This window comes from Cololabis saira, chromosome 11, assembly GCF_033807715.1.
Source record: "Cololabis saira isolate AMF1-May2022 chromosome 11, fColSai1.1, whole genome shotgun sequence".
In the NCBI taxonomy this organism is placed as follows: Eukaryota; Metazoa; Chordata; class Actinopteri; order Beloniformes; family Belonidae; genus Cololabis; species Cololabis saira.
The window spans coordinates 46,119,745-46,131,434 of record NC_084597.1 but is presented as its reverse complement, the minus strand read 5'-3'; the positions used below and the strand labels follow the sequence as shown (position 1 = coordinate 46,131,434).

General features: G+C 39.4%; 1 protein-coding gene across 1 annotated transcript in view; it reads right to left on the bottom strand.

The window, feature by feature from the left end:
- Positions 1-1,088: 1,088 nt before the first annotated feature.
- Positions 1,089-11,690, bottom strand: part of shroom3 (shroom family member 3) — a 97,703-nt gene continuing 87,101 nt past the window's right edge. Inside the window, exons 19-26 of the mRNA XM_061733212.1 lie at positions 11,510-11,601; positions 9,991-10,699; positions 8,691-8,814; positions 8,359-8,504; positions 6,229-6,328; positions 5,195-5,360; positions 4,962-5,086; positions 1,089-1,884 (exon numbers count right to left, since the gene is read on the bottom strand). Of these exons, the coding sequence (XP_061589196.1) occupies positions 1,486-1,884; positions 4,962-5,086; positions 5,195-5,360; positions 6,229-6,328; positions 8,359-8,504; positions 8,691-8,814; positions 9,991-10,699; positions 11,510-11,601 (1,861 nt within the window). The 3' untranslated portion in view covers positions 1,089-1,485. The remainder of the gene's footprint in view (positions 1,885-4,961; positions 5,087-5,194; positions 5,361-6,228; positions 6,329-8,358; positions 8,505-8,690; positions 8,815-9,990; positions 10,700-11,509; positions 11,602-11,690) is intronic.

Below are 11,690 nucleotides of genomic sequence, written 5' to 3'. Positions count from 1 at the left end.
GTGGGAATACGTAAAAATACAAAATTAAAAAGGTTGTGCTTTATAGCCTTTTAAAAGCAATGACTTCCCTCTCGTCAATCTGTAATATCACATATTAATGTGAGTTTGATATACACTCCCAGTCAAAAGTCTGGAACCCTATATTATCCATTTGTATGGGAAAGGGTGTCGAAACTTTTGAGTGGGTGTATATGGAGATTTTTTTTTTTATTCTTTATATTACTTTAAAAATATAAAATAATAATAATAATGACAATAATGATGATAAACACCAAAGAGGAAATAAGCAAACGATTATTGTAGGAACTGTGGCCGCAGTAAGAAATGTACAAAAATAATTAGTGTGTCATAAAATAAAACAAGCTGCAAAACTTTCAACCAATAAATAAACTGGAAATTAAACGTTTACATTTTAGACATTAAATCAGTTATCGAGACCAATGGGAGAACAAAACTTTCAAGTTGAAAAAGCAGACATTGTCATCACTGTGAACTCTCCTGCAAACAGTAGTCAGACAGCTACAAAGTGCTAACAGCTCAGGAACTAAAAGACGTTGCTGCAGGTAGATTACGCTTGTATGTTGATGATAACTCCAGAAGCAAGCCCCCCCGCCCCCCCCCCGCCCCCCGGACATGTGTGCTTTTTCATTTGTTGTAATATAAGAGGCTGGAGCAGGGCAGATTTTGTGTAATAAACATATATATAAATATATATGTGTGGTTACTGAATGGAAACACACCAAATAAAACAGTATTTCTAATAGAAAATAAAAACAAAAACACAGTGCTCCAGAAAAAAAACACGGTGTAAAAGGTGAAAAGTACGACGGAGTATTAGGGCCAAACTAAGACAAAAAAAATTATTGGAAATTACGAGAATAAAGTCGTAATATAATGAGAATAAAGTCGTAATGTTGCGAGAATAAAGTCGTAATAGAATAAAGTCGTAATATTATGAGAATAAAGTCGTAATATTACGAGAATAAAGTCGTAACATTACGAGAATAAAGTCGTAACATTACGAGAATAAAGTCGTAATTTATGAGAATAAAGTCGTAATATTATGTGAATATAATTTATGAGAATAAAGTCGTAATTTATGAGAACTCTAACAGGAAGAGCATCTTCTCCTTGTGTTAAAATGAGGAATATTGAGCATCTTGTGAAATTATATTTATATATTTATATTTAATATTACGACTTTATTCTCAAAATATTACGACTTTATTCTCGTAATTTTACGACTTTATTCTCGTAATTTCCTTTTTTTTCTCCCTCTTAGTTTGGCCCTAATACTCCGTCGTAGAAAAGTATCTAACATTCAGTCAGGTGTGATTATAATGAGGCACATTAAAGACGGTTCTTATTTGTAAAAAAATCTGCATAGTTTTTCAGTGAGAGTGAAGCCTTAGCTTCTCAAGCTAAAGCTGCAGCATTATAGAGCATCGCTTGAGTTTCTCTTTCCTTTATTGCCTGTCCTCAGCATCACAGTGGCGTTACACTGGCGGACCTGAGCGGCTGGGTGGCAGCAGGAGTAACGGAGGGTGGAACCAGTGAGGAAAAGAGAGAAAAGCAGAGCGTGGGGTTGGAGAGGCGACAGGCCTTCAGCCAGCTGTGAGCCTCCGTCACCTCTGCAGGCAGGCTCTCCGCCAGCCTCCTGAGCTGCTCCCCACCGTGCCGTATCAGTTCATCCAGGTGCCGCTGGCGTATGAGGAGAGAGGGTTTAGTGCCGACAAAGCGGCAGTAGTCTTGGAGTTGTTCTGCAGTGAGGTAGCTGGAAAGAATGGCGTGGACCACACGCTGCCGCCGGTCCAAGTTTTCCTTCAGTTCCCGGGCGTCTTCAGTTTGACGTAGGAGTTGCAAGCGTTTGTGATGAAGGGAATCCTAAGCAGGGAAGGGAAGAAGAAATGTCATTACTATGAAAAAATGTGGACACAATTGTCACAAACCCCGCTCCAAATGAATCCCGAGTCATTGGTTCCCATTCGGTTTTGTGTTGTGAGCAGTACTGTAAAAAACATTCAGGGGGGATGGTGGATTTTATCATATGGGGACAGATAATTTGTGCTGATTACAAATAATATAATATATTACAAATAATTTGTTCGTTCGTTCGTTCGTTTTTATTCAGTTCGAACATGTATATATAAAAAAAAACAAGAAAAAAAGATAAGAAAAACAAATACAGGTGGGCATTCCACCACTTAAAGAAAAAAAAAAACCATCAAAAAACATATTTCAGTTACATGTTCGAAAAGGAGTGGGAGGAAGTATAAACTTATTGAATCCCAACCCCTTCCCACAACTAAACATAAATTATATGCCTGTATTTACGCTTTATACTCTACACTAATTTGTATAAATAAATAAATATATATCATTTTTACAAAAATATCCTGTTTAATACCAAATGTAAGCTCTATCATAAATATAATATAACTATGATATAAATATACTATGACTATGATATAAATATAACTATGATATTATTATTAATATAATACGTATATGATACAAACATACAAAGACAGCATGACTAAATAGCAGAACACACACAGCTGGTGATCTTTAAACACAGTCTTCATTTTTATACCTCAAATAAACTGTCTTTATATTTCTTTTTAAATTGTTTTATGTTTGTACATTCTTTTAACTCCAAATTCAAATCATTCCACAGTTTGATTCCAAAAACTGATACACAAAAACGTATTTTTGTTGTACACACAAATAAAGATTTGAAGTTTAGGTTTCTCCTTAAATTCTAACCCCCTTCCTTCCCAATGAATCATTTCTGAATGTTATCCGGTAGCGAATTATTTTTTGCTTTAAACATTACTTGTGCAGATTGAAATGCCACTAAATCCATAAGTTTTAGTACTTTAGACCGTAAGAATAGTGAGTTAGTGTGATCTCAATATCCACCCTTATGAATGTATCGTATTGCTCTCTTTTGAAGTATGAGTAATGAATGTAACCTAGTTTTATAGTTATAGTCACTGCAAAAAACTCAAAATCTTAACAAGAATATTTGTCTTATTTCTAGTTAAAATGTCTCATTTTAGTAAAAAAAAAATCTCATTACACTTAAAACAAGAGTCATCACTGGAAAAAACAACAATTTTCACCTGTTTCAAGTAGATTTTCACTTGAAATAAGTAGAAAAATCTGCCAGTGGAACAAGATTTTTTTGCTTGTAATAAGAAGATAAATCTTGTCCCACTGGCAGATTTTTCTACTTATTTCAAGTGAAAATTTACTTGAAACAGGTGAAAATTGTCGAATAAGTTATTTTTCTGGTGTTATTTTTCTGGTGATGATTCTAAATGTTGAAATAGCAGTAAAACCACATTCATTGATGAAATGACATAAGGGATGGAAAGGGGGGATGGCAGTTTTACAGGGGGGATGATTTGGACCGTTTTTATTTCAGGGGGGGGGGGTGCCATCCCCCCTCATCCCCCCTCAACTCCAGTACTGGTTGTGAGCAATTTCTAGGATGCATGTTTGCCACAATCATGTCATGGGTGTGCTGGTTTCTGAGCTGCAGGTGGCGCTAGTGGGCTTCCCTGGAACTTGGTTGCACTCCTGCACGGCATTAACCATCTTCTCCATCGCTATTTAAGACCAGCAGGAGCAACCAGCCTTCGTCTGATTATTCTGCGAGTCAAGCAGCTCCTCCTACGTGCGACTCAAGTAGTTTGACTTGTGATAAGCTTTGTAATTTCTTCCATCATAATAGATGTGTGCAGTAGCGCAATATGTACCAAAACCCTGGACCCGGTCCTGCAGATGTGTGATCATGGAGTCAGTCTGAAGTAAAAGGAAACTCGAGCATAGTCTAATTCACAAAAGGACAGTTTTTTTTTTGTTTTCTTTTTCTGTCATGTTAAATGTACATTTTTATATTTATTTCCTGTTCCTTGAAAAACAGCATGTTTCTAGACTGAGGAGAGTCAAAGTATTAACAACCACAGGTGCTTCCATGAAATTTTTTTAATTTTATTCCCTTTACTGTCCTTTTGATAGTATCTTTCTCCAGGGACATGGTGGATAAAATTGTGTGTGAGGACACATGCAAGAACTGAACACAGATGCACAAATAATGCATAGATTGTACAAATTTGACTAAAAAACAAAACAAAAATAAGACTAAATAAAGAAAAAATACATCCTTTATAGGCCTGTGTTGATAAAATCGATTTCCCAATTCTAAATCGATTCTCATATTAATTCCTAAAAATTGATTCATATGTCTAAAGATCTATTTTATTTTTATTTTTTTATCATTACATTACAACTTTTGGTTATTTTTTTTGTTTATCCCCAAAAAAGGAATGTTTTGTTGGACACGAGAATAACTGGTGCCATGTTTTTGCCTTTAAATATGTTTAAAGGTATGAAAACAATAAAGTGTTATAATTGCATACATTTTCTATATTTCATTACTTTATATACTGTCTTGGGGTTACATTTGCAAAAAATGCTAAAAACCAAATGCTCAAAAATTAAAAACCAAAATAGGCCAAAAATGGAACAAATAAAAACGGAATGTGGGAAGAAATAAAAGCGATTTCATCCGTCTCTGTTTCCTCCCTGGATCTGTTTGGTAATTCTGACCCACGATGTTTCTGAAAGCAGTTCTATCAGCATTCTGGGAGCTGATTGGTCCTTACAGCATCATTAGCTGCCAATACTTGCTGTTTAATCTCAATATAATACTAGTAGTAATATGTTGCATAACTACAGTCATATCATTCATGCAACAGCTGAAAAAACAGTTTTAATAACACTAACCCAAATCAATATCGGAATCGACTCGGATCGAATCAAATCTTGATAATTGATTCTGAATCTTAAGAATCGGAATCGAATCGATTCTTGACATTTGAATCGATCCCCAGCCCTATTCCTTTATGCATGCAGCTGCAGGTGTGGTGCAGGCGAGTGGGGGCATGGCTTACCCTCTCCTCTTTTGCTTCCTGTGACATCATCGTTTTGTCTTTCTCCAGAGCAAGAAGAGATCTATTGATCCTCGCCAGCCGACTACATAGAGACAGCAGAAGGTTCACAATCTTCTCCAGATCTCCTGGAAACAAATGAGAATCCAACAATGTGAGCATGTAAGCGTCTGCAACGCTGCAGGAGTGATGACGGAACAGTTATTATATTTTTAAGCTCTTGTTTGATGTCGTACCGATGAACATAATGTACTTGTCCCTCTCGTTTGTTTTGAGGCGTTCCTGTACCAGCAGCTCAATGCTGCCCCCCAAAGCCTGGTGGCTGCTCTGCTCCTCACACAGCGCCTGCTTGTCTCTCTCCAGAGCTGCCACGCTGCTCCTCAACGCCTCACACAGTTCAACCTGGTGAAGAGAGGGAAACACATGATGGTTGGAGCAATAAAATCAGAGGTCTAGATGTTGGACCAGTCCCAGGATGCTCACTTTAGTTGGAACTTGTAATGGTCAATAATAATCAGTACTGGAGTTGAGGGGGGATGAGGGGGGATGGCACCCCCCTGAAATAAAAACGGTCAAAATCATCCCCCCTGTAAAACTGCCATCCCCCCTTTCCATCCCTTATGTCATTTCATCAATGAATGTGGTTTTACTGCTATTTCAACATTTAGAGTCATCACCAGAAAAATAACACCAGAAAAATAACTTATTTGACAATTTTCACCTGTTTCAAGTCAATTTTCACTTGAAATATGTTGGAAAATCTGCCAGTGGGACAAGATTTATCTTCTTATTACAAGCAAAAAAATCTTGTTCCACTGGCAGATTTGTCTACTTATTTCAAGTGAAAATCTACTAGAAACCAGTGAAAATTGTTGTTTTTTCCAGTGATGAGTCTTGTTTTAAGTGTAATGAGATTTTTTAACTAGAAATAAGACAAATATTCTTGTTAAGATTGTGAGTTTTTGCAGTGATCCATGTTACTTATCCTGTGAAGGATAGAGTCATATTGATAAGTTCAGAAAAGTGTTTTTTATTGTTGTGTTTTGATGTATTTGATGTAAGCCCAGTGGATATTTAAAGCTTACAGAAGGCTGCATTTAACTGCTGCTATGTCATTCCTGCAGTATTTCTGCAGGTGTTTTAGTCACTGCTATTATTTGTAATATATTATATTATTTGTAATCAGCACAAATTATCTGTCCCCATATGATAAAATCCACCATCCCCCCTGATTTCTTTTTACAACTCGAGTACTGATAATAATGTATACCTTCCTAATGTTGAGGTCTTTCTCTTCCTCATCCAGGTCTGTCTCCTTCCTCCTTTGATCTGTCACCGTCTGAGCAGGATTACGGACACCAGGCTGGACCCTAAGATGACAACAAAAACTCAACTGAGGAACGGCCTCTCTGATCTTAACCTGAGTGCTATTCTGTTGTTGGGCTTCTGTGCTGGCCGCGGTTTGTCTGTAACAAACCCTGTGTCTGAACACAAGGACAGCCTGAGTCGTAGTTGAGGAGAGAAGTTGAGCTTTAAAATGATCACCATGTGGTGGTGAGTTGGAATCGGATTGTCACTAACCAAACAAATAGGGTTTGCTAGGAATATCTGGCAGAGGAACCTGTTGGACGTTTGCTCCATCACAACAAAACAAACCTCATTTGTTTTTAGCGGCGTATAGGGCTTGGTCGTCTTGACGTCATCACCTGGCGGAGCCGCCCTGTTGGATGCTACATTAGCTGCTCTTCCACTGCGCACTGTGTACAGACGTGCTCCCTCTTCGTTGTGTCTTACTTGTAATTGTTACTTTCCATTATTCTGTAAACCATAGTAACCCGTTGCTGTGTTGTGGCTGCAGCAGCTCCACACATAACAGACGTGGGGAAAAGATCCCTAATGGTTTAACTTTTCACTGCTTTCCTGCTCGGAGGCAGAACCACGGAGACCGAGTATCTGAGATAACAGAGTGAAAGAGTCGTCGGCTCGCTTGGATCGCGGCTGTAACGACCAAACATAACCTTCCACAATAAACCACAAACAACCACTCACACAGACCGGGGTCGGATCATTCACACGGGTTTTATTCCCACTTCTCCAGCTAAACGCAGTTGCTAGCCAGCTCTCTGCGGTGCAATTAACCCCAATCTTCAGATAAAACTAGTTTGTTGAGGAAAAAATATTAACTCTATTTGTAGCTGCAGAGGAAAAAATAATCCCACGAGGAAAACAAAGATATTGCTCACGCCTCGGAGCCTCTTCAGCATAATATAGCAGCCAAAAAAGAAAAGAAAAAAGTAAGAGTAATACAAAACATGTACTGTATGTTGTACTATTATACTAATTTATTGAAACACATGGCGAGTCAAACATTTACCAAAGCAGCTGCCAAACACTCCTAAACAAGGTAGCTGAAGACGTGGGTTCTGCAGAACTGCGGGAGTAAATCCTTCTAAAGAGTGGAGCTCCGACGAGGAGCTCCATTCTTTAGTAGGGATTTCATATGGATCCAGACCGTTAATAATCATTATTTTCTCCATATACCGCTCCCTGGCTTCCTTGTTTAAGGTATCCCGGTAAATTCCAGTTCCTTTCCAGCAGTTTAACATCTTTTTTTTGTGTTCTGTCTGTTCACTTGGTGCTACTACACTGTTTGTTTACACTCATGAGGCATCCAACACGGCCGCCGCGTCCCAGAATGCACCTTGGTGACCAAGCCCTATTTTCAGAACTATCCTCATATGATGAAACGTCCCGTTGTAAGGCCCTCTGAGCACGGCACCTTTTGCTCCTCCTGCTGGCAGATTAGCGCAGTGGTTCCCAACCTTTTTTCCTTGGAGCCCCACCTACTTGTGTCTAAGACCAGCCGGGCCCCCCGACCCGTACGTACTAGCACCAAAATAGTCTTTAATTAAAAAAATGAACATTAATTATGTTTTTTTGATACATTTCTCTTTGGTTTACTCTGTATACACATGACTTTGTTTTTCTCCAATGTCACCAATGTATAAAATACGCACAAAAGGACATAAAAGGACATAAAAATTGTTCTGAAAAATGTCTCTTTTAATATGAGACCAACATTTTTTTTACATTTTTCCTTTAACAACCTGTCGGAGTAGATTAAATGTTGAGTAATGATATCATAATAAGGAATGAAATCATTTCCTGTGTTTGTCACCAGTGTATAAAAAACACACAAAATATTCAAGACATTCATAAATTATTCCTAACAATGTCTTATGAATGACTCATTCGCAAATAGAATTTTTACAACTGCATAAATTCAAAGCAGACAAAGTTTTACGCCCCCCCCAGAGATCTCTGGCGCCCCCCCAGGGGGGGCCCGGACCCCAGGTTGGGAGACACTGGGTTAGCGTATAACTCATGAAAGCCATATTACCTGTCCTCCACCTGGACACTGCCTCTGCGCTGCCAACCTGATGTACCAGTCAGCCGGCTGTTCGGAAACATCTCTTCCATCAGTTCTACTATGGATTTACTCCCCCACGTGTCCAAAAAGGATGCCAGAGAGGGATCCTGCAGCACCTGAACACCGAAGATAATGAATATGATCAAATAAGGGAAGTTACAACAATGCAATATCATAAAAGCTGCATCAGAAGTAAGTACAATGATGAACCTTGAGTCAGTGGGTTGCCCCAGACTCATGTCTACTGATAAACGCAGACAATGTCAGAAATGGATTTGACAGTGAAAAAGAGAGACACAAACCAGCTGATGAGCCAGGTCCTCCGCTCGGAGCTCCTCTGATGTCTTCTCCCTCTTGGGCAGCAGTTGGTACTCAAAACCAAGGTTGTGTTCAGTTGTAAATGCTGTGACGGAGGACGGCTGCGGCCTTTGGAAAGGAAGATGGCTGGGCATGAGAGGAGGAAAAACAGAACAAAAGGATATCGCCGGAGAGGATTGACATTACAGGACTGTCTCAGAAAATACGAATATTGTGATTTTCTGTAATTCAATTACAAAAACAAAAATGTCATACATTCTGGATTCATTACAAATTAACTGAAATATTGCAAGCCTTTTATTATTTTAATATTGCTGATCATGGATTACAGTTTAAGAAAACTAAAATATCCTATCTCAAAAAATGTGAATATTCTGGGAATCTTAATCTTAAACTGTAAACTACGACGGAGTATTAGGGCCAAACTAAGACAAAAAAAATTGGAAATTACGAGAATAAAGTCATAATATAATGAGAATAAAGTCGTAAATTTACCAGAATAAAGTCGTAATGTTGCGAGAATAAAGTCGTAATAGAATAAAGTCGTAATATTACGAGAATAAAGTCGTAACGTTACGAGAATAAAGTCGTAATATTATGAGAATAAAGTCGTATATTATCGAGAATAAAGTCTTAATATTACGAGAATAAAGTCGTAATTTATGAGAACTCTAACAGGAAGAGCATCTTCTCCCTGTGTTAAAATTAGGAGTATTGAGCAGCATCTTGTGAAGTTATGTATATAATATATTTAATATTAAGACTTTATTCTCAAAATATCACGACTTTATTCTCAAAATATTACGATTTTATTCTCGTAATATTATGACTTTATTATCGTAATTTTACGACTTTATTCTCATTATATTCTGACTTTATTCTCGTAATTTTACGACTTTATTCTTGTAATATTATGACTTTATTCTCGTAATTTTTTTGTCTTAGTTTGGCCCTAATACTCTGTCGTAGTTTACAGTTTAAGATTAAGATTCCCAGAATATTCAAATTTTTTGAGATAGGATATTTTAGTTTTCTTAAACTGTAATCCATGATCAGCAATATTAAAATAATAAAAGGCTTGCAATATTTCAGTTGATTTGTAATGAATCCAGAATGTATGACATTTTTGTTTTTTTAAATTGCATTACAGAAAATAAAGCACTTTATCACAATATTCTAATTTTCTGAGACAGTCCTGTACTTTATAATTATATTATAATTATGGGTAATGTTTTCATTTCAAATCAAATGTATAACTGCAAGATAAAAAACCCTCCCACTGACTGCTGTTGGGTGTCCTGCTTCAATGGTGGAGGAGGCGGAGGGAAGTCCTCTGTAATGTTTGTCTCGTGCGTCTCTGGAAATGGTTTACAGTTGTTATTTTGGAGGAACACTTCATCAAAGTCCTCCGGTGGAAACCTTGGGACAGTTTCTAGTGGATGCTGTTGGTCGAGGGAGCCAAGAAGACTGGACTCAGAGATTCTTAGAGAGGACAGGTGCCGATGAACAGATGAACGGGAGGATGGTGAAGATGGTGCGCGCTCATCGCTCTCCCTGTTTGGCGAGAAAGTCTCGCCATGTGGTAATAATGCTGACGTGCCAAGTTTAGCCTTTTCTGGGGAATGCCTTTCTCTCATCTCCGAACTGGAGACTCTGCTTCTGCCTGTTTCCTTTTTGGTGTCATCTGATGTACTGCTGTCTCTGCTCTGTCCATCCATCGTCACACTCTTCCTGTTGCCGGGGGCGCCAGCAGCAGCAGCATCATCATCAGCAGGGCCGGTTTGGGGGATGTCTGGGAAGGTGATGGCATCCAGGTTGGCTTGGCTCAGCCTCTCACTGGCTTTCCACTCGGCGGTGCCTCTCTCTGCAGTCATGAGGGGAGAGAAGTCGCAGGGCAAGCCGACAGAGGCCGCCAGGGCAGACGTACTGTTGGCGCGCTGGCGTTCACCGTTCTTCTGACGCTCTCTACGAGTGACGGGGGTGTGGCAGTAGTCTAGGAACAGAAAACAAGAGTGATCTGAGGGACAGTTCAATGCTCCTTCCTTCCTTCCTTCCTTCCTTCCTTCCTTCCTTCCTTCCTTCCTTCCTCCTGCTCTCTCCTTCCTTCTTTCCTTCCTTCCTTTCTCCCTTCCTTCCTTCTTTCCTCCTGCTCTCTCCTCCCTTCTTTCCTTCTTCCCCCCTTCCTTCCTTCCTTCCTTCCTTCCTTCCTTCCTTCCTTCCTTCCTTCCTTCCTTTCTCCCTTCCTTCTTTCCTTCCTTTCTCCCTTCCTTCCTTCTTTCCTCCTGCTCTCTCCTTCCTTCCTTCCTTCCTTCCTTCCTTCCTTCCTTCCTTCCTTCCTTCCTTCCTTCCTTCCTTCTTTCCTTCCTTCCTTCCCCCCTTCCTTCCTTCTTTCCTCCTGCTCTCTCCTTCCTTCTTCCCTTCCTCTTTCCTACCTTCCCCCCTTCCTTCCTTCTTTCTTCCTGCTCTCTCCTTCCTTCTTCCCTTCCTCTTTCTTTCTTTCCTTCATCCTTCCTTCCTTCCTTCCTTCCTTCCTTCCTTCCTTCCTTCCTTCCTTCCTTCCTTCCTTCCTTCTTTCCTTCCTTCCTTCTTTCCTCCCACTCTCTCCTTCCTTCTTCCCTTCCTCTTTCCTTCCTTCCTTCCTTCCTTCCTTCCTTCCTTCCTTCCTTCCTTCCTTCCTTCCTTCCTTCCTTCCTTCCTTCCTTCCTTCCATTCTTCCTTCCTCCCTTCTTCTCTTCCTCCTTCCTTGACCCGAAGACAGCACAAGGTTAATACGATTAAAAAACATGTGTACGGCTCCTCTCACCTTGAGCAGACTGTTCCAGCTGGGTGACGCTGTGTGTACACTGGGATGGCACAGGAGAGACCAGGTCTCCTGACATATGGCTGCTTACAGGACTGAAGGACAGACACAGAGCGAAAGAAATAAACAGTTAACAATTTGACTTTTGGATATTTAAATACTGGCATCGTTCACCTGTAGATTT